Genomic DNA, 22,319 nt, shown 5'->3' with positions numbered 1-22,319 from the left:
TTGTTTTCCAAACTAATTTTACAGCTTCTCTCCCCTTTTCTGCCTCCTTCTCTGTTTCTCTCACCCCTTTCTTTCCTTCTCTCTCTCTCTCTCTCTCTCTCTCTCTCTCTCTCTCTCTCTCTCTCTCTCTCTCTCTCTCTCTCTCCCAACTCTGTATAGGCCCCAAGCAAGAGTTTATTGCATATATTTTTACGGTTAAATTTTAGAAAATGACCCCTCCCCGATGAGTCTGACCCTACATATCACTCATCTTGGTTCCTGCAATATTTGTAATACTCTTGCCTGCCAGATTTCCTCTATTTTTTCCCTACTTCCTCCATCCCAGCTTCTTTTTCTTCCAGCTCCTAGCACACCTCCTATCTAAGCTTTGACTATTAGGACTGTAGACGAATTTCTAAACAGTCTTATTAAATAAGAAACACAGAACCAAATACAGGGGTACAAGCTGTAGAGATCAGCGTGATACCCACCAACTAACCTTAGCTCACCACCCCGCTGTCGCTTCCCAACAGAACCTCTTCCTGTCTAACCTGCGCCTTTATTGCCTTGCTGTTCTGCCTTCTCATTGGCTCTTAACCCAGGCACCTCGCTTCCTCGTCACTGCCTGTCTATACAGACCTCCAGGTCTCTATGGTTGGCACTGGGATTAAAGGCATGTGTCACCACGCTTGGCTGTGTCCTTGAACACACAGAGACTCTGCCTGCCCTGTGATTGGATTAAGGGCATGTACCACCACCGCCTGACTTCTATTTATGGCTGGTTATGACCTCTGATCTCCAGGCAAATTTTATTAACATACAAATAAAATATCACATTTCAGCACAAATAAAATATCACCACATAGGACTAAGCATGCTGAGTCTGTACCTTCAAGAAGATGGACAGTGTTATCCAGGGGCTGCTGCTGGCGATGATAATTGTAACACGTAGTACTAGTAGTTGCTCCTTGGAGCAAGTGTTCAACTCTTAGGCACTCTTTCAATAGCATTATAGTCAGTCTTCATTATATAAGCCCTCTAAGGGGGTGGTTAAAGAGTTCTGTAGGTTTGAGAGTGTTGAAATGGGTATGAAGACTCAAATATTCAAAACAAATGTTAGAGTTTATCTCTGTAAAGTTTGGTCCTTGAATTTATTTCAAGGCACAGGCTCTCACTCCAGTGGGAGTGCCCTGAACTCACACCTGAGACCAAAGAACCTTCAACTGCACACACCAACGGAACAGCACTTCCCAAACTGTCTCTTTACGGTTCTTCTTTTTACGCAGGGAGAGATGGGGGAATGGAGAGGAGGAAGGGGATAAATGGTTATTACAGGGTGCAATCTGGCTATCAGGCTATGATTTCTTGACTTCAAGCTGACAGACATCTCTCACAGATGTAGAAAGGATAGGAAAACTCAAATTGAAACCAAAGGGAAAAAATTTAAGTTGAGGTGTTCAAGCAATTTCTTTATATCAAGCTCTTTTTGGGGCCCATGATACAAGGGTATGTGGTTTTGTCAGGCTCCCAGTTTTGGCCTCAAAGAGAGGGAGTTCATGCTACATATTTCACAAGGCAAATCTTGCACCCCTTGAAGGAAGTAGGTTTGTTGTGAAATCAGAGAGGTGGTGGGTTGCTTCTCAGAATTGAGAGTCCACACAGTCACTTGTTCAGGATCAGTGCAGAGGACAAACATCTTGATTTATTCTTAGGATTGAGCACAAAGAGACAGAGAACAAACCACCCATGGATGCCATTGCAGAGGAAGGTGGAGAGAACAAACCAAGGAAGACCAAGTTGAAAGACTCGTCAGACAAAGAAGAAGGAGCCAGGGGTAGGCCAATAGTTTGTGGGTACAGGCTATTGTTCTTGACTTTTATGAACTAGGTGGTATTACTTAGGAACACATATGCTCAAAGTAAATAAAGTTAGTGTGTTAGTTACTTTCCTTGTTGCCATGAAAAAATATTTGATGATAAGTGACTTAAGGAAGGAAAGCTTTACTCTGGCTTGTGATTAGGTTCCAGGAGCTAAGCATGGCAGGGTGGGAGGCCAGTTGATCACATTGTATCTGGAGATAGGAATCAGAGAGTGACCAGGAAGTGGAGTCCACCCGTAAAACCTCAAGGCTCACCTTCAGTAACTCATTTTTTTTTTCCCAGCAAGGTCCTACCTTCTCAAAGGTTCTTAGCCTTCTCAAATAGTGTCACCCACTGAGGACCGAGTGTTTTAAAATACAGGAGTCTATGGGAGATGTTTCACATTCAAATTGCAACTTTTAGATTCACAAATAGCCACTGTATTCTTTTTTCTTCTTCTTATAAACACTTTTTAATTCCTGGAACCCTGTATCTTGCCTTAACCCTGTGACTCCCAGCTTTTATACTGCTATCTGTTTGGTGGGACCCCCTGTTGCTTGAGCAGTTTCTGATAGACAGCATAAACACATGAAGTGGACTTTAGGGCATACTCTGTCTCAATAGGGTAAGAGATATTTAAAGAAAAGAGCATGTCCTACAAGAAACTTTTCCTTGGTAAAAACCTGTTGGAATTTATGTGCGTATTTAGTTCTCTATTTAGCTGTTTGAAAATCGAAGAGACTGTCACTTGTGTTTGTTATTTATTCTAGATATCTCATCACCCAAGAAACATCGTGATAGGCAAGCTATCTCTCCTGCTAAAGTGACAAGTGTCAGCTTGCTGGACAAGTTGGATCGAAGTGGGAATGGTGGGAAGGCCATGACCTCTGAAAAGTAATGCGCTGACCTTTTTTGCTTCTGCACTTTGCTAAATATAATCTTGAAGTCTTCCCCTGACTGAGGAAATCTTAGTAATTCTTCCATTACTTTGTTAAGTATTACTGAGAACATTCCATGTGGGAGGTGATGGGGACTATAGAGGTGACCAGGGCTCATATCTAAAGGGAAATCCAGGTACATGTGAATGAATGTTCTTCAGCTGAGCCAGCTCGAGCACAGGGAGACTTCAGCAGGCCTGACTGCTCTCACAAACTGCTTCCCAGCTCTGCAGGCATTGTTGATTTCTGAGGGTGTACAAATCTCATGACAGTTCTATAGGGACATCTAATGGAAGGTAAGCTTGTCACACAGGCCTGGCACTCCATCACTTCTTTATTCACCAGTGCTCTGACATACCGGCTTTATGCTGTCTTCCTGCGTGCTCTGTAATGATTCTTTGGGCAAGTTCTCTGCTTTTTCCTGCTCTTCTTTTTATGTTTTTTCCTCTATTTCTTTTACTACTTAAGTGGACTAGTGTTGTGTTGCTGATTCTTGGTTGATGGTTATTTTTTCCTCTGCATTTTAATGAAATGCCTCTACTTTCTCCTGTGGCAGGTCCCAAAGAGACCTCTGAGTTTTTCCTTCTGGTAGCTTTTACATTTCCTTTCTTAGTGTTTGCATTTCTCACTCTTCATAGGAGTTACGGCTTTCCGGAAAATCCTTAGCCGTTGTTTTCTAGAATGTTGTTCTTTATCGTTTCGTTTGTTTCATTTTGGCTCCTATGAAATGTATATTGGAGCACCTGAATCTGTTTTTTTTTTCTCTGTTAAAAAAACCTTTTTCTTTCTCTCACTTTTGTGCTGCTTTTAAAGTAGCATTCTTATTTCAAATACATAGTTTGTATTTTTATATATCATATATTTTGTTAATATATAGGGTGCATCTTTCTTGTCTCTCCTCTGTTTGTTTTAATTAGAGGAGTCAGTTTTAGGAGTCAGTTCTCTCCTCCACCATGTGGGATTCAGGGTTTGAACTCAGGTCCACAGGCTGAATCAGTTCTTGCTTCTACCATGTTGTCAGCTCCTTGGTCTCACTTTTAATTACTTCCCATGACTCTCCAGTTCATCTCTCTTTCAGTACACTTGTTCAATAGTGGGGTTCTCTCTCATTGTGCCATTGCCTTTATTTCCTTGGGCCTGAATTACCTCATTTGTTGGGGCTGCCGACAGAGCTTCTCTTTTGGTTCTTACATACTTAAAATGTTGGCAATTTTGTTTTGGGAATTTGCTCTGTGCAGAAATATTTCCCCATGTGTTTTTCTCTGTTACATTGTTTGCATAATGTTCACTTTGTATAGCTAAAAACACTGGCAAATATTTATAATAACATTTAAAGCCAGTTTCCCAGGTAATGTTGGAAACCATCCCCACATCCTATGTGACCTCAGTTCTTGGTTTCTAACAAAGGGCTGGAGCCTGTGTGAAGTAAGAGAATGAGACTATGTTTGATCGGGGGTGGGGGGTGCGGGGTTAGGATTGTGGTAGGAAACACTCTGTGACATGGAGAGAAAGCAAAAGTTCTTTATCTTATTAGAAAAGTCAGCCACCTGTACTTCCGACACATCTAGATAACATATCCACAATGCAGCCACTTCTTATGACCTCTGCTGCTACCACCTTGGTCCACACCACTTTCTTCTGAGTTACCAGAACTCTGTTCTATCATTTTTTTTTTGCCCTTGCTTCTGTATTATTTTCTCGTTGCTGTAACTAAGTCTGATGAAGGCAGCTTAAGAAAAGAATTTTGGCTCACAGATCAAGGATGGGCACACCATGGCACGAGAGCTTGAAGCATCTGGTCACATTGCTCCTGCAGCCAGAAAGCAGAGAGAAATGAATGTGGGTGGTCAGCTTGCTTTGTTATTTTTATTCATCCTGGCCATAGGATGGTATCTCCAGTACCAGAGTGGGTCTTAATACCTAGGTCAAACCAGTCTAGAAACTTCTCTCATAAACATGCCAGGGGTTTGTCTTCTGGATGATTCTAGATCTTGTTAAGTTAATATTTAGCCACCACAGTCCCCACTTAATTTTCTCTCAATGCTGTAGCCAAAATAATCCTGTGTAAGACAGATGATGGCATCTACGATCTAAACTCTCCCTGGTTCCCATTTTCCTGTAAGAGATAAAGTCCTTCTCCTGGCTGCAAGGGTCCTGCCTGGTCTCTGACTTCTCCCGTGCCTCTCATCCCTAACTCATCTCTCTCCAACACCATGGATCCAGAAATGCCCCCACCTCCAGGACATGGTCCCATTTGCTCTTCTGAAATGTCTTTCCTATTGGGAATCCATGTTGTTTCTCTCACTTCCTTTGGGTATTTATGCCAATGTTTCCTTCTTAGTGGGAACTCCCCCCGGGAATTTTATTTGTGATTTAATATTCCATTTCTTCAGTGCATAGCATTTACGATCATCATGGAATATACTTATTTTATTACTGCCTGGCTCTCTCCATCAGAATGATAAATCCTTGAGGATAGGGACTTCTGTGTGGCTGGGTTTTGTTTGCACTGCATTTCCTCATCTTGAAGAATCACACAGCAAGCAGGCATTATATTTTTGTGAAATGAATGAATTTATCCCCATTTTGCAGAAGTGGTAACAAGATTTTCATGTCATGTACCTGCAAGCCACAAAATGAGTTCAAACCCAACTCTGACACAAAGTACATGTTCTTAACTTGGATGCATGCAGCTATTCTATTTTTGGTTGTGAGCCTAGGCTTTAATGGCTGAGTCATCTCTCCAGCTCTATGCAGCTATTCTAAAGGAAACCACTCAGACACTTTTTTTTCTGTATCTTTTTCTTTTTTTTTTCCTTTTTTCTTTTTAGGACAGGGTCTCTCTGTTATGTAACTCTAGCTGTCCTGCCCTGGCTATGTAGATCAGGCTGGCCTTGAACTCACAGGAGCCACGATGTGTAGCTTGAGTTTTCCTGCCTTGCCCACAGTCAGGACAAATCTTTGTCACCCGCCAGTCCCACAGCCGCTCAGACCCAACCAAGTAAACACAGAGACTTCTATTGGTTACAAACTGTATGGCCATGGCAGGCTTCTTGCTAACTGTTTTTATATCTTAAATTAATCCATTTCCACAAATCTATACCCTGCCACGAGGCTTGTGGCTTACCGGCATCTTCACATACGGCTTGTCAGGGTGGTGTCTGGCAGGTAGTGACTCCTTCTGCCTTCCTGTTCTTTTATTTCTCCTCTCTGTTAGTCCCGCCTATGCTTCCTGCCTAGCCACGGCCAATCAGGTTTTATTTATTGACCAATCAGAGCAACACATTTGCCATACAGACCATCCTACAACACAGCCAAGTGCAGACCATCTCAGACACCTGCACTCAGGCCCATGGTCCTAATCATCCTCTATGCGGACCTGTTGGGTAAAGCCACGAGGAACCCAAGAACGGGCTCCCACAGGATATACAGAACATCCCACAGCAACTGATGCCCAGTCTTTTTTCCTTTGTCTTATGTTTACACTTGTGTCTAAAATTATCACTCTCCTGGGATTGGAGGGAAAAGTCCTTGGTTAGAAGTACTTACCATTCTTTTACCATTCTTTTAGAGGTCCTGAGTCCTAGCACCCATATCAAGTGACTCACAACCACCTGTAACTCCGACTTCAATGGCTTCAACACTCTTCTGTCATCTGCACGCATGTGCACACACCTACACACACACACACACACACACACACACACACACACACACACACAGCTTCACATAGTATAAAGAATCTTTAAAATAACCATTGCTCTAGAGGCTAGATTATATTAAATAATAATTTGTGTTCCATTGTCTTTGAAGTTTATCCTCTCCAGGTGGTCAGAAAAATGACAACGAGAAGCCCAAAACATCTCCTGCCCCAGCTTGCCAGGATCATAATAAGGCAGGACAGGTATAGTGCCTTCCACCGAATAAAGTCCACTCAGGCTCATTCTCTGATTTCTGTTTCTCCAAGAGAATTCTTTAATATAATCTATGGGCACACTCAAGTGTCTGGACTGAGATTTGCCTGCTAGTCAAGAGTGCCTACTTAAGACAAAGGGGCTAGAAAATCCCTTCTAATTTTCAGCTCTTCTGGGATTTCATTAAATCCAATTTAATTACTTTAGAGGTTTACTCGGTAAACCTTCTTTTGCTAATTGCATATTAGATATTATATTTCATCAATATAAATTCTTTTATGAAACACATTTCTTGACACACCTGGTCTTTAGAAAGCTTGTGAAGAGAATAAAGTACATAAAGACAAAAAATTAAAATGTATAATTTGTCCTGAAATTTGAATGGTAGGAAATGTGCTATGTGTGTTTGCAACGAGCACAACGGAATTTCCCATTGTACTACGGAGAGGACAGGAGGAGGAGAGAGATAGAGGACGAGCGACTCATGCAGCAGTACCAAATTCTGAAAGACCAGGAGGCTTTCTTCAAAAACCAGGTAGACTAACCCCTTAGCAGCAGAGGGTTTGATGTGGGCTGGACACCATTCTCAGACTCGACTGAGAAGCATACTGCACATGCTTACCCTGTAACACACTTAATCATTTGTGTGCTGCTTTGCTAACACAAGTGGTGTGTTGGTTGGTTTTATGTCAACTTGATACAAACTGGAGTCATTTGGAAAGAGTGACTTTCAATTGAGAACACGCCTCCATGAGATTTGCCTGCAGGCAGGTCTATACAGCTGGTTCTTGATTAGTGATTGATGTGGGAGAGTCCAGCTCAGTGGAGACAGTGCCACCCCTGGGCTGGTGGTCCTGGGTTGTGTAAAGCAGACTGAGCAAGCTGTGGAGAGCAAGCCAGGAAGCAGTGTTCCTCCATGGCCCCCACTTCAATTCCTTCCTGCCTTCCGTTCCTGCCTGGACTTCCCTCAGCGATGGAGTATGACTTGGAAGTTAGACTGAACTCATCTCCTCCCAAGTTGCTTTTGGTCATAACGTTTTATCACAATAGAAACCTTAACTAAGACAGGTGGTGTCCAAGTTTTCACTGGTGAATGCCCCTGTATTTAACGTTGGCATATGTTATGGATCTTCCCCTCAACCCAGAGGGCTGAGTTTTAAAGGTGTTGTGCATGCCTTTAATCTCAGGAGGCAGAGGCAGACAGATCTTTGTGAGTTTGAGGTCAGCCTGGTCTACATATAGTGAGTTCCAGGCTAGCCAGGGCTGCATAGTGGCACCTTGCCTTTAAAAAAAATGAAAATGATGGGTTTATTTATCTATTTGATTTTGATAAAATATAAATCTGGTCAAATTTTTATTATTTATTTTTGGTTTCTCAGTGTAGCTTTGGAGCCTATCCTGGAACTCGCTCTGTAGACCAGGCTGGCCTTGAACTCACAGAGATCCACCTGCCTCTGCCTCCCGAGTGCTGGGATTAAAGGCGTGTGCCACCACTGCCAGGCTAAATCTGGTCAAATCTTATACCTTTGAAAATCATGGTCTATCTCAAAGTGTGTGTGTGAAACGACACAGAATGGTACCTTTACACTTTCCCTATGCAGAGTCCGTGGTCTGCTGCTACTGTCTCCTGCATTTGTAGTAAAAATCTTCCATTCTTTTTTGCTATAGTTGGAGTGATGATGTTCAGAATCCAAAAATGAGGAATAAGAAACAAAAACCTCACCTCATGTCTACAAATCTTTAGGGACACCAGAAAGTGCCACTGCATCCAAACAGGCTTCTGTGTTGGCTAGAATATGTTGACGGAATATGTTGACGACATAGACTTGAAAGAATAGAACAGAATTAATTAATATTAATGTTAATATAGAGTTAATATAGAATGAAGGGCTGTTGTCGTTGCTGTTGCTTTTGTTTTGTTATTTTGAGACTGAGTTTTTCTGTGTCTCCCTGGCTGTCCTGGAATTCGCCTTGTAAACGAGGCTGGCCTTAAACTCACAGAGATCTGCTTGCTTCTGCTGGGATTAAAGGCAAGCACCACAACCTCCTGGCAGAATAAAGGGCTTTGAAGATTATATTTTGTTATTAAATTAAAAATAAAAAACCCCTGTTTGCAATAGGTGAAAAGTATGGCCGCTAGAGAGCAGAATCAGAAAAATGCTGCCTATAATCTTGGAGTCGCTGAAGCTATAAGGAATCACAAGAATGAGAAACCCGAATTTTATGTGAGTCTCTTTAAAATTTCTATTGATAGCATATAAGCAACACTAAAAAAAGAGATTGTGTGTTTTCTGCCAAATTGTTTCCTATTAAACTTTTTATCACTTAAGCAATACCTTTTTTTTTTTGATAATTGGATCTTTCTCAATCTCTAATTTTTTTTGTATATATAGTTTTTCTTTCTTTCTTTCTTTCTTTCTTTCTTTCTTTCTTTCTTTCTTTCTTTCTTTCTTTCTTTCTTTCTTTCTTTCTTTCTTTCTTTCTTTCTTTCTTTCTTTCTTTTGGTTTTTTGAGACAGGGCTTCTCTGTGTAGCTTTGCACCTTTCCTGGAACTCACTTGGTAGCCCAGGCTGGCCTGGAACTCACAGAGATCTGCCTGGCTTTGCCTCCTGAGTGCTGGGACTAAAGGTGTGCGCCACCACTGCCCGGCTGTGTGTGTAGTTTTTCAAGACAGGGTTTCTCTGTGTAATAGCCTTGACTGTCCTGGAACTTGCTTTATAGACAAGGCTGACCCTGAACTCACAGAGTTCCTGCTGCCTCTGCCTCTTGAGAGTTGGGATCAAAGGTGTGCATCACCATGCCCAGCTACTAATTTTTAAAACAATTTTTGTTGTTTGAATATGTATTTGTGGGAAATGAGTGACTTTTGTAACTCGAGAAGTATTTGTAATTCCGCTGGGGGGAACTGTCTCTGGGTGGTTGGCATTTTCCTGTTCAGAGCTTGGACCAATGGTTGCTCAGCACTGCCGCGCTTACTCCCAAGTTCTGCTACTTGTGTTGGGATATTAATAAGGCAGCGGTCATCTCTTTGCAGTTTATTAAAGATGTCTTTGTTTTCATCACATAAAAATTTCTGTGGCTAATATTTGCTCACTTGTAAGACTTGGAAGCTAATATCCTATGCTGCAGGTGGTGCCATCTGAAGTAACTAAGTTGGAAAGTGGCCTGTGTAGGTCTGTTGAGGGTCGGCCTCCACAACACAGTTCCCAGTCACAGTATGAGATCTAGTCATTGCTACAACTCTTGTGAATTATAGTCTGCCAGTCAGGCCCCAGGACAGGCCCTAATGCCCAGCCCTAGGATCTAAAGAGAAAGCCGCAGCATTGTCATCATCTGGGAACTTGCTAGGAATGAAAACTTTTGGAGACTCACCCTAGTCTTGCACCAAGTGGCTTTGGACTAGGGTGAGTTCTCCAGGTGATCTGAGTGCATCAAGGTTTGAGAATTCCACTTCAGCTGGAGGCAAGCTGTCTGCTTCACCAAATGTCTTCAACCACTGAATCTACCTTTGTTCCTGCCTGAATCTTTTTAATACCACTATTGATACAATCTGCTATTCTCCACCTAGATATAACAGGAGTGTACTTTGTTCACCATTAGACACACATGGAGCTCCTCTGGACTGGCCATTCTGTTGGTATCTAGCAGACACATTTCGTATTGTAATGAGATCTTATTCTAGAGGAGACAGACACTCAGAGGAATGAGTGCAGCCTAACCGCCATGTAAATCTTTGAAAAGATTGAGGGGTGATTCCTGCATGTAAGAGAAAGGCAAAGAAAAAATGGAAGGAAGAGCTTTTCCTGCAAGGGCATCAGGGAGGGGAAGAAAGTTCCAGGCTACCATTTAGACCTGATCACTGCCTCCCTACTGGATAAGCTACAGACTACAGTTATGACCGCCTACTTCTTGCCTCTTCATAGAAAGACTAAGAGCTTCTGATTCTATCCTCCTCCATTCTTCTCTGTCTTCTCATATTAGTAAGTTGATTGGACTAGGTTAATGTTACAGAATTTAGCTTCTGTGCGTTGCACTGTAGGAGTGACTGGTTTCTGGTTTCTTTCTCTCTCCTGCAAAAGCAACTAGCTACAAGTCCAGTTGCATTCGTCTCCCAGGCATATCCAATATTTGCACCAATCTCTTTATCATCCATGTTACTGTCTTTCTCCAGGACACATTACAGGCATACTTCTGTTTTGCCCTCCAATAATTACTCCCCTACAATCAGTTCTTCACACAAAACTAAAATGACCTTTAAAAATTCCTAATCCAAGTATATTACTCTCCTGTTTAATTCCTCTAATGGTGTCCCATTGAATCAAAATGAAATCCAAATTGCTTTAGATTTTTGGACACAGGCAAATTGCTCTGCCCTATCAGGCCCTGTGTGGCTCCTCTTCCCCTCCCTCCATCTTCCTTAGCTTATTGACTTGTGCTTCTTGTTCACTATGCTTCAGCAATGCATCCCCCACTTTCTCTCATTGGCCATGGCTGGTCTCTTAGCACCTGTGACTCCTTCTGTTTGGGACAGAGGACCCCTGGGTATTTGCAGTGGAGGCAATTATTCCTCTCCATGGAAAAATGTCAGGCAATTCATACAGTCTTCCGACTCTCGCTGGGATTAGGATTTCACAGCACTTATTACAACCTTAAATGACCAGATGACTCTGTCACTTTCTGTCTGTTTACTACAGCAGAATGCAGCTAACGAGAGCAAGGTCTCTGATCTTTGATCTTGACGGAGGAGTACCAGTTCTAGAATGTCTAGGCTCACAGTAGATATGCAGTAGACTCTTTCCACCCCCGCCATGTCCTTGCCCATGCCTCTGCACACAGAATTCCCTTCCTTTGTAAGGATGTTGTTATTACCAGCTCAGGATCTTTTCTGAGAGAAGGGCTGGGAACATATGTTAGCTCAGCGTTATCACTGACCATGCTCATGTCATTATTATTCTGTGTGTTGTCTAAATACTAGCTGGCTAACGTCTGGGGGTGGGGTGGGGTGGGCAAATGCTAGAAATTAAGTCATGCTTGGATTTTAGTTTGTGTCCTTAACTTTACTTTTTGGTGCATGAGGGTAAGAGGATTGCTTGTGCCTCATTTCAGAAATCCTTCCTGTTTGAAAAACGACCTCTTAGTCCTGAGATTAATGCTTTTAAGCAAGAGGAATATTCTCAAAGCCTCCTGAAACAAATGGAAAGCAAACGGGAGAAGGAAATAAAGCAAAGACAAAACAAAGAGTTGATGGATCGCCTGGAACAAGTGCAGCTCACAGAGGAGTGAGTCCAGCACACGGGCCTGGAAAGACGGAAGTTTTGTGTTGACGCTAATTTCTTTGTGGGATTGAATAAGCATTCAACATTTCGTTAGCACCTACCTCTGTAGCCGAGGGAACAAGCTCACCCAAACAACAGCCAGTACCACAGGCATAACTGCATCAAAAAGAGAAGGCCACCATTTCTCTAGTTACGGCAATGACAGGCTCTGAGAGCCCTGTACCTACAGAGCAGTGTTTTGTACTTTTATGATTGCCAATGCTTCTGGTAGATACAGGGAGGAATATAGCTTGAGCAGGCATCATTGCCAACTGTGAGATGCTCAAGGGACCTCATGGCAAAGCTGAGGTCTTGCTATAAGCATTGTATCATGTTCCATTAAGCCCAAGGGCACAGACACAGGTGGCATTAGAACCAGGGATTAAAAAGCAATGTGGATCAGTTTTCCCTCTGCTCACACCCACAGCTTTTTACTTGGCACCACCTTTATTCCACCTTGAGCTTGGAATATATATAAAAAACAAAAACAAAACTATATATATATATATATATATATATATATATATATATATATATATATATATATATATTGATTTTGTGTTTTTCGAGACAGGCTTTCTCTGTGTAGCTTTGGAGCCTATCCTGGAACTCGCTCTGTAGACCAGGCTGGCCTTGAACTCACAGAGATCCACCTGCCTCTGCTTCCCTAGTGCTGGGATTAAAGTTGTGCACCACCACCACCCGGCTGAGCTTGGAGAATATTAGTCTCAATTCTAAATTGTCAGGAAGGAGAATCTTATTGTTCAGGTTGAGTTGTCCGAGGCCCTGGGTATGGCCAGGGGCATGAGATTTTTATCTGCCTTAGGGGGCTCCTACTTTTGCTGCTGAAGCCAGAACAGTAATTGTGTAGCATGAACAGAGACTGCTGCAATAAACAATAAGCTAGTTTCTGCGCCCAAAAGAATATACTGTCCTAAAATTTATCAGCTCCATATACCAATTTTATTGATCATTACTAGTTTTTGGAAGGTTTTATATGATGACTGTAAATTATAATAGGGTAGATTACTTTTCTTAAGGAAGAATTATATATTGAATCTGCCTATAGAAAGTATAGGCATTGCCTTCTTGTCTAGATCTAAAAAAGCATTTGTGTATGTGCATGGGGTGGGGAGGGTACCTGACATATTCATCCCATCTGGATGATACGGCCCACCCTCCGCTTCCACCTGTCCTGTCTGCCTTATGCGAACACAGTGTCCAATAGCCTGTAGACTTGAATTACCTTTTCTTATCAGGAGAGCTCCCAGAATGGATGATGAGTTTTTATACAACATGTACACATTCCCGTTAATACCGAACACGTTTTGATAAGGCTAACTTGTGTTGCTGTATTCAAACTGTAAAGTGGCTCTCTTGCCCTCTCTGCTTCTTAAATATCAGGCTTGCTGCACAAAGAGCCCAATACCTAAAAGAGAAGATGGAAGAAACACAGTACTACAAGAGAGCTTTGGATGCGCAGGTAGGGAGATGATGATCGTTACTTAAAAATTACGCACTGCATCAACACTATTCTCTAAATAAGCATACAGTGACGTAAACACACATACATGCTATTCATTTGGTAGGTTTTGAGGCCCGTGTTCATTCCCATAAGCCTCAGTGTTGGTATTTTACTAAGTTGTAGAACTGTCCATTATGTGCTGTCCATTTCAGTTAAAGAACAAGCCCTCCCAGTTGCCCATGTTTGAGCCCGATTCTGCTGAGCCCATCTTTGGTAAGGACGAGGGTGAAATGGAGGTGGACAGGCGAAAGCGAGAGCAGAGTTGCATGAAGCACCAGGTGGAGGCAGCTGCCAGCCTCAAGAGGAACGCCATCCTGAACCAGCTGGTGGACCAGAGGCGGGATCTGCAGATGCTTCAGAGGACGCAGAGAGAGTAAGGAGAGCCTGGTCTGACTTCCCCAGCCTCCCTGCCTTCTTCCTCCCCTCCAACTCTTTCTTTCTTGGTAACAATAGCAGAGAAGAAATGTGGCTAACATATTGAGGAGTTATGCAAGCCATTCTTCTAAATTTGTTACATATTTCACTCAGTTTTATACTTATAATTCTTCCAATGAAGAGAATGTTATTAAATACAAAAGTACCCTCTCTTGATCTCCACTTCTCCTTCAAGTCCCAGCTCCACATTTCCCCTTATATCACAGTATAACTTCTTCTTTTCCTCCTCTTCCTCCTTTCCCCTCCCCCTCCCTCCTCCTCCTCTTTCTTCTTCTGTTTTTTGAGACAGAATTTCTCTGTGTAGCCCTGACTGTCCTGGAACTTGCTTTGTAAACCAGGCTGGCCGTGAACTTGTAGATCTGTCTGCCTCTGCCTCCTGAGTGTTGGGATATAAGGTGTACACCACCACTCCTGGCAACAGTATAACTTTTTAAAAGAATCATAACATCAGCACTGCCCATTGGTTGTATTAAATGAGCTAGAAATATGCTGCCACACTCATGTGAATCAAGACCTGACACCAGATCCTTCCTCAGTTCCCAGGACCTTCTGCTTCCATCATGGAGGGTGGGGAAGAGAGTTCTGTCTCAGTGCCTGGATCTCTAAGTTCAAACATCTGACATGTGATTTCTCAGAATGTCCAGTTGGTCACCTAACTGCTGGGGAAAATTTAAAGGTCCCACTGGCTCTCAGTCTCACAGCATCTTCATGTTTCCTTCCTAGCCTTTCATCATCCATTTCCTACTTCCCAAAACCCAGATTGTCATAGGAAACTAGTTTCTTCTTTGTAAATGTTTATGAACTCATATCTTTGATGAGCCAAAATTATCATCAATGCCAAGGCTTCTGGCCAAGGAATCCACTCTTTTTAGAAGGTAGTGGTACTTACCAAAAGTCCTATTATTAAATTTTTATGAATATTAGAATGGTCCCAGTGGGATAGTGTATGGGTCTGTTATATTCTGTGCTGGCTTGGCTGGACATGAGCTGAGTGACAGACTGAAGGTGACACTCTGGGGTTGACTGTTGGTAGAGAGGGTGTGGGAGGAGTTAAATTGTGAAGTTTGTCCTGTTAGAATCATGATCTGTATTACACACTTTCCTGTTTTAGTCTAATCTGTACAAGGACAAGAGCTTTGCTTTGATACATATCAAGTTTCTAAAATCATGACATATTTCCATACTCAGTGATAGGTTTTGTTGTCCCAAGCCTGACAAGCACACCCTTTCTACCTAGGCTGCCAGGACACCTTTTTATATTTAAAATTATTATTTTTATTTATGTGCATTGGTGTCTTGCCTACATGTACGTCTGTGTGAGGGTATTGGATCCTCTGGAACTGGAGTTAGACAGTTGTGAGCTGCCACGTGGGTTCTGGGAATTGAACCCAGGTCCTCTGGAAGAGCAGCCAGATCAAGTACAGCGCATCAGGCTTGGCAGCAAGAGCCTTTATCTGCTGACCCACTGTGCCGGATAGTTTTACGTCAACTTGACACAAACTAAAGTCATCTGAGAGGAGGAGCCTCAGTTAAGAAAAAGCCTACATAAGATCGGGCTGTAGGCAAGTCTGTAGTGCATTTTCTAAATTAGCGATTGATGGGGGGAGGTCCAGCCCATTGGGGATGGTGCCATCCCTGGACTGGTGGTCCTGGGTTCTATAAAAAAGTAAGCTGAGTAAGCCATGATGAGCAAGGCAGTAAGCAGCATCCTTCTATGGCCTTTGCATCAGCTCCTGTCTCCAGGTTCCTATGCTGTTTGGGTTCTTGTCCTGGTTTCCTTCATTGATGAACAGTGATGTGGAAGTGTAAGCCAAATAAACCCTTTCCTTCCCCAAGGTGCTTTTTGGTCTTTGTGTTTCATTACAGCAAAGAAACCTTAACTAAGACATCCATCTTGCCCTTCAGTAGGTGCTCTGTTTGGAGGTCTTCATTGGGCTGACTCCTCATCGGTTAATTAGCATATAAAAACAAGCGATCCTAAATGTTCTACTTAGAAGAGACAATGCTAAAATCTTTATTAAATTGCACAAAGAATTGGCTGCAGAAAGGCTACAGTAGCTCTGCCTCTGTGCAGGGTGGTGAAGCGGTGATGAGGTTACTGAGTCATAGCCAGCAAAGCACTGCATGTGAGGACATTGCTCTGTTCTGTGGGAGTGTAACTGCAAAGGCCTGTGCTACAAGGCTTTCCCATGACTCTGACTCGGCATCTTGGGCCGTGATGGTGTGAGTGTATGACATTGACTCTAGTGTTATTTTTTACCCAAGCTTATTATTTCATTTTCTACAGATTCTGTGGTTTAGAAACCACCAGGTTTGGGGCTTGCAGAGTCAAAGGTTATAACTCACTCCTCCTGAAAGGCTTTGTGGGCATTTTGATGGCGGGAGGAGAGAGCGTGGCAGCATAAAAGGATTGTTAAAACACAGTCAAGAAAGCTGGGTGGTGGTGGAGCACGCCTTTAATCCCAGTACTTGGGAGGCGGAGGCAGGTGGATCTTTTTGAGTTCGAGGCCAGCCTGGCCTCCAAAGTGAGTTCCAGGAAAGGCACAAAGCTACACAGAAAAACCCTGTCTCGAAAAAAGCATAGCTTTCCTATTTTTTCTTTATGCTTTTAAAAAAATAACTGTTGAGATGTAACTGGACTGTGTGTAAACATGTGTTGAGAGGTATATATTTATATCATATATATTTAGTTTAGATATGCAATGGAACTATACAGTAAGTGTATATTTTCACCTGGCTTGTCTCAGGAGAAATGACGTTGAGAGTCATGCCATTGTTGGATGAAACAGTAGTTCTGTTTCTCTCCCTCTCCATCAACACACATGGGGATAAAAAGAAAAAGCTCAGGAGAAAAACAGATACCTGTCAAAGAGTTCCATTCTGTGATGGGTATGGCATGTTGGGTATATTTTATCATCTAATCTGCATGGTAGCCACACAATGGCAATTAGGTTAATGGTGGCTTTAGGAAAAAGTGACCCCCGTGAAGACAGTACTGATTTTTGTGAGGGCCCTGACACCTAGTGGCAGGTGTCACTTTCACATAAAGTCTGCCAGAGTATCATGAGTCAGTGGTCACATTTAATGAATAAGAACTGATAGCAAAGGTTTCATTTTGGCAAAAGCGAATTCACATAAATAATGTGAACCAGACTTACGGTGACTAGTGTGGAGAGCAGTGATGGTGATTTGTGACAGCAGTGATGGCCAGTGTGGAGAGCAGGGATGGCAACACAGCCAAGCGTTCTCTTCCTGGGTGACATGCCCTTCATCACGCATTCCTGTCAGCGCTGGGTAGTTGTTTCCTTCCTCTGGCTTACAAGCTGTTTCTCCTTTCTCCACTACCATTTGTATGGCTCTCCACTGTCTCCTCAAATACCTGCGGCACCCACGTGTGATAGCACACTTCTGTGCTCCCAGCACGCTGGAGGCTGAGGCAGGGGGATGTAGAGTTCAAGGCCACCCTGAACCACATGGAGACCTTCTCTGAAAAGGAGAAAAAAAAACCCACAAGAACCAAATGCCTGTAACAATGTGTAGACTGATTGCTGACGGCTGAGCGGCTGGGAAGAAACACACAGTATAGGGAATCCATTTAGGATGATCCTTCAGATGAGCCAAATTAGCTCCAAAGGACATTAATGGCTGTGGAAGCTGATGTTATTAGTTGGAATAGGACTTAAATCCTGCTAATTTAAGCCAGGATTCAAGATGCGAGATCTTAGAACCATCCATTATCTGACAGCTAGCAGTTTCATCATGCTTCCACAGCATCCATGTCTTCTGCACAGCTCAAAGACTCCTGAACAGAACCAGAATGCCTTCTGTCTCATTTAACAGAAAAGAATTGGGGCTCCTAGGGCGGTCATAGGCCCTTCCCAGCATTATGGATGGAGTCAGGCTGTTCTTATCTCCCCAGGCACTTGGCAGACAGAGTCGCCGAGCTGGACCGAGTGAACAGAATCAACCAGTGTTTGCAGGAGGACTGGGACAGGAGCCTGTGCATGAAGAAGCAGCGGGATCTGGAGGAGAAGGCCTTTGAGCGGTAAGACCTAATGGGAACCAGCTGCTCTTTGCTCGCAAGAAACTTCCTTGTAAATCAGCTTCACGTTTTCTTTCCTCTATCCCAGTGGCTCTCAACCATCATGCAGCTGCGACCCTTTAATACAGTTCCTCATGTTGTACTGCCCCCCCACCACAAAATTAATGCACTGCTACTTCATAGCTGTGATTTTGCTACTGTTATGAATTGTGATAGAAGTATCTGATATACAGGGTATCTGCTATGTCATCCCCAGGCTGAGAACCAATGCATGTCTAACTCTAGGATGGCGGAGGGTTTGAGTGCCTCTGTTTGATTAATATGGCCCTCGACAAAATTCTCTGGGGAGAAAAACATCTGCTTAGTGAGAAATGCTGCTGTAATCGATTAGCAATGTCTTTTATGAGCAAGGGTCTGAAAAACACTGTGTTGTATGTTAAGTTTTTACTGACCCTGCCCTGATCCTTGCTTCTGCTTTGGTGGTTCCACTTTGCTGAAGGCTGTAACTCTCTTTGGATAGAGCAGCTTTGAAGCAAGATGAGTTCTGCTCTGAACACTTCCAAGTTTTATGGATTTCTTTTTTTGAGGCAGGGTATTGCTATGTAGTCCTAGCTGGACTGGAACTTGCTATGTAGATCAGACTGGCCTCAAACACACAGAGATTCATCTGCTTCTGCTACCTGAGTGCTTGGACTAAAGGTGTGCACCACCATGCCTGGCCTTTATAGTTAGGTCCTAAGAGCAGAGTCAAGGAAAGATGGATAATGGGAAGAACAAGCTGCACACAGTGGAGCCAGGCTTCTCTTCAGTTGTGTATTTACTGTGTGAATCTGTCGCTTATAATTAGCACTAACTTTGGAAAGGCTTCTAACACTAGTCAAATTTTTAAATTTGTAAACTGTGAAAGGAAATAATTGCCTGACCAAGCTAGCATAGGAGTTTTAGGGGCAAAGAAATAAAAAGATGGGAAATGGTTATATTTTGGAAATAACAGAAATCCTTTAGAAATTTAAGGTGAGATATTACAAAATGAAGAAAAGATTTCATTAAGATGTTAAGATTCCAATGAAGCTGATCCAATCTATACAATCAAATTATCAGGGTCAAATGCAACCAAAACCAGTTTAAATAGCTGCTTTTCCACTGCTGTTTAAGATTTCATTATGTGTGTGTGTGTGTATGTGTGTGTGTGTGTGTGTGTACATGTGTATCGGAGGAGGCCAGAAGACAGTGTCAGAGCCCCTGGAGTTGGAGTTACAGGCAACTATGAGGCACTTTTGGTTCTGGGAACCAATCTCACGTTCTCTGGAAGAGTAGCAAGCACTCTTAACTGATCTCTCTGACCTTGACTTAAAAAATTCTTTTTAAAGATTTATTTTATGTATAAGCTTTTCCCCCTTCATATATGGCTGTGTACCACTGTGTGCTTGGTTCCCAAGGAGGCCAGAAGAAGGGTGTCAGATTCCCTGGATCTGGAGTTACAGACAGTTATAAGCCACCATGTGGGTCCTGGAAATCAAACCCAGGTCCTCTGGGAGAGCAGCCAGTGCTCTTAACTGCTAAGCTATCTCTCCAGCTCCAGCATCATCGTCATCATCATCATCATCATCATCATCATCATTATTTTAATCATGGCTGAAGAGCCATGGATGAAGATCTGCCACTTTTCTTTTCGAGTTTCTTGAAAGGCACTCTCATCTGATTTCCTAATCATGGGGAAAGTGTGAGGGATAGTATGACAATCAATTGCCATGGAGAAGTGGGGCTGTTTGATTCAGAGAAGAGGAAGAGTGTGGGAGTGGGAGAGTTCAAACTATTTTTTTTTTCAATCTTTTGGAAAAACAGTGAGAAGCAGTGAGGCTTCTGCCAGCAAGATTTTGTTTAGATTCACAAAGAATGCTTGGCCAACATGATGATAGCGGATAGAGGGGTCACAGGAAATAATTGTGAGCTCCAGTTAGCAAATGTGCTCCAGGGGTGTATGTAACACATCAGAAGTGAGACGTCACTACCCAAGCCAGGCTGTGGTATGCAGTGACGCAAGCAGGAAGCAGGTAGGAAGAAGGAAGTAGTTGATGTAAATCAAATCAAATAAAAAACAAGCAAAAACAAAAGCAAGATTTATGTTTATGCAGTTAGCACATGCCAGCTCTGTCCCGTTTCTGGTGTAATCCAGATAGGTCTTCCCTATTTCTTCCAAGATTATTGTTTTCCTTCTAAGGTTTCTCTCTCTCTCTGTCTCTCTGTCTCTCTTTGTCTCTCTCTGTCGTCTCTCTGTCTCTCCATCTCTCTGTCTCTCTGTCTCTTTTTCTCTCGTATGTGTGTATGCATGTGCCTTTGTGAGCATCAGCCTGTGGAGGTCACAGGTCAACCTTAAATGGGACCATCTACCTTGCTTTTTGAGACAGGGTCTCTCCTTGGCCTGCAGCTCGTCTATTAAGCCAGGCTGGCTGGTACACAGGTTCTGAGGATCAGACTCAGGTCTCCATGCTTGCACAGCCAACACTTTCTTGACAGCTCTCCCTCCAGCCCCTCATAGTTGGGACCCAATTTCTTGCTGGCTGCTGGGTTTGGGAGGGGGTACTGACGCAGCCTTGTGACTTTTGCAGAATTCTGTGTCCTTACAGAAATGTTGATGGGTCACGAGAGCATGCTTGGAACTGACTTGCAGAACCAAGAACTTTCAAAACGGAGACTCAGTCACCGATGTCCTTCATCTCCACTTCCAGTTTGTTTTTCTTTTCTTTGTCTCTGCTTTCTTTCTGGTGCTTAACTCTCCAGAAGCTCTGGCCTCTTGGGGCTTTTCTTGGCAAGGCTACCCTTAGTTCTCCGCAGGTGTTAGGGATTACCTGTCAGTCAGTAGCTTCATCCCCTTCTCAGACAAGGTCTCCAGGGAGTGAGAATAGTGCAAATATGGCAAAACACCAAGGCCACACCTTAGATGGTGAGGGTGACCTTGGACTTCATGTGTTTGGTGTTAGGCATGTGTGGCTAGGCATGAAGGAAGGGTCAAACTGTTGGGAATTTGCACACAGCCTTTGATTTAGTGAAAAGGAGGAGACAATAGATGCCAGGATGTGGGATGAGCAGCAGCAGGCAGCAGGTGGACTTTGAGAGCTGAGAAGGCAGAGCTGGGGTATCACTTTCCTTCTCTCTGCTTCCAGGGACTTGGGGGACACCTGATGACATCAGCTTTTGCTTTCTTCTCCCCAGGGCTTCTGACAAGCTGTTCCTCTTGGACCAGTGTGAGAAGTACCGGCGCTGCAGGCAGTGCCAGAGACGCACCACCAACGTGGGCGAGAGCAACGTGTGGCCCCTGAATAAGTTCCTGCAGGGTTCTCGATTGCTCGTGTAGAACACAAAGTTTGAACCTATGTATTCTGAGGAACATTTATTTGGAGTGGTTGAATATTTAGAGTGTCTATATTTGTACCTCAGAGGAAAAAAAATGAGTGCTTTTAAACCCTTTCTTGAATTCATGTCGACTATTACTTCCTTTGTGTTCCGCCTTCCGCTCGCCCCTGCGCATTCCCTGAACTTGGCTCTGACAGCAGTGACAGTGTCAGAATAATTCTTAGCCTAGAGCCCATTTGCTATAGGGACTGGGGACGGGACCCAACTTCTTGCTGGGATACTGACATAGCTCCGCAACTTCTTTTAGAAACTTCGTATTTTCCCATCTGTAATAAATATAATATAATAAATGCTTTTAAAATGCTGAGTATGCATGATTATTTCTAATGGTGCACTTTATCCCCTCCCCAAATCTAAACTTTTAAAATATGTTTTTATTTATTCTTTGAAAATTTCATGTACTTATACAATATATTTTGATCAGATCCATCTATCACTACCTTTCTCCAGTTCTCCCTAGTACATCCTACCCAACATCCCTACCAACCTTATGTCCTCCTTTGTTTCTTGTTATTAATAACTAACCTCTTGAATCCAATTAATGCTGCCCATATGTGCTTGGACGTGGGGCTGTCCACAGGAGAATGGGCATATCCCCAAGGGAGAATGACTTTCCTCCCTCAGTAGCCATCAACTGCCTCAAGAACTTCTCCCTCATCCATTAGGTGATCCATTAGAATTCTGAGTCACTGATCTTATGCAGGTCTTGTGCAGATAACCACAGTTGCTGCAAGTTTATATGTGCAGTAGCCATGCCATGAAGTCAACAGTTCACAGCTCTCCTCCCTATCTGATATCTCTTACGTCCTTTCTACCTCCTCTTCAGCAACGTTCCCTGAATCTTGGGTAGGAGGAGGTTGATATAAATGACCCACCCAGCTGAGCACTCACAGTTACT

General features: G+C 43.1%; 1 protein-coding gene across 1 annotated transcript in view; it reads left to right on the top strand.

Moving 5' to 3' along the window:
* The window catches only part of Ccdc81 (coiled-coil domain containing 81), a 35,973-nt gene extending 14,487 nt beyond the window's left edge, over positions 1-21,486 (top strand). Inside the window, exons 6-15 of the mRNA XM_042279127.2 lie at positions 1,692-1,813; positions 2,609-2,732; positions 6,590-6,680; positions 7,079-7,225; positions 8,811-8,915; positions 11,797-11,969; positions 13,410-13,488; positions 13,683-13,903; positions 17,885-18,010; positions 21,221-21,486. Coding sequence (XP_042135061.1) covers positions 1,692-1,813; positions 2,609-2,732; positions 6,590-6,680; positions 7,079-7,225; positions 8,811-8,915; positions 11,797-11,969; positions 13,410-13,488; positions 13,683-13,903; positions 17,885-18,010; positions 21,221-21,362 — 1,330 coding nt within the window. The 3' untranslated portion in view covers positions 21,363-21,486. The remainder of the gene's footprint in view (positions 1-1,691; positions 1,814-2,608; positions 2,733-6,589; positions 6,681-7,078; positions 7,226-8,810; positions 8,916-11,796; positions 11,970-13,409; positions 13,489-13,682; positions 13,904-17,884; positions 18,011-21,220) is intronic.
* The last annotated feature ends 833 nt before the right edge of the window (positions 21,487-22,319 follow it).

The sequence above is a fragment of the Peromyscus maniculatus genome, chromosome 1 (assembly GCF_049852395.1).
Source record: "Peromyscus maniculatus bairdii isolate BWxNUB_F1_BW_parent chromosome 1, HU_Pman_BW_mat_3.1, whole genome shotgun sequence".
NCBI lineage: Eukaryota > Metazoa > Chordata > Mammalia > Rodentia > Cricetidae > Peromyscus > Peromyscus maniculatus.
This window is presented reverse-complemented; position numbering and strand designations above follow the sequence as displayed.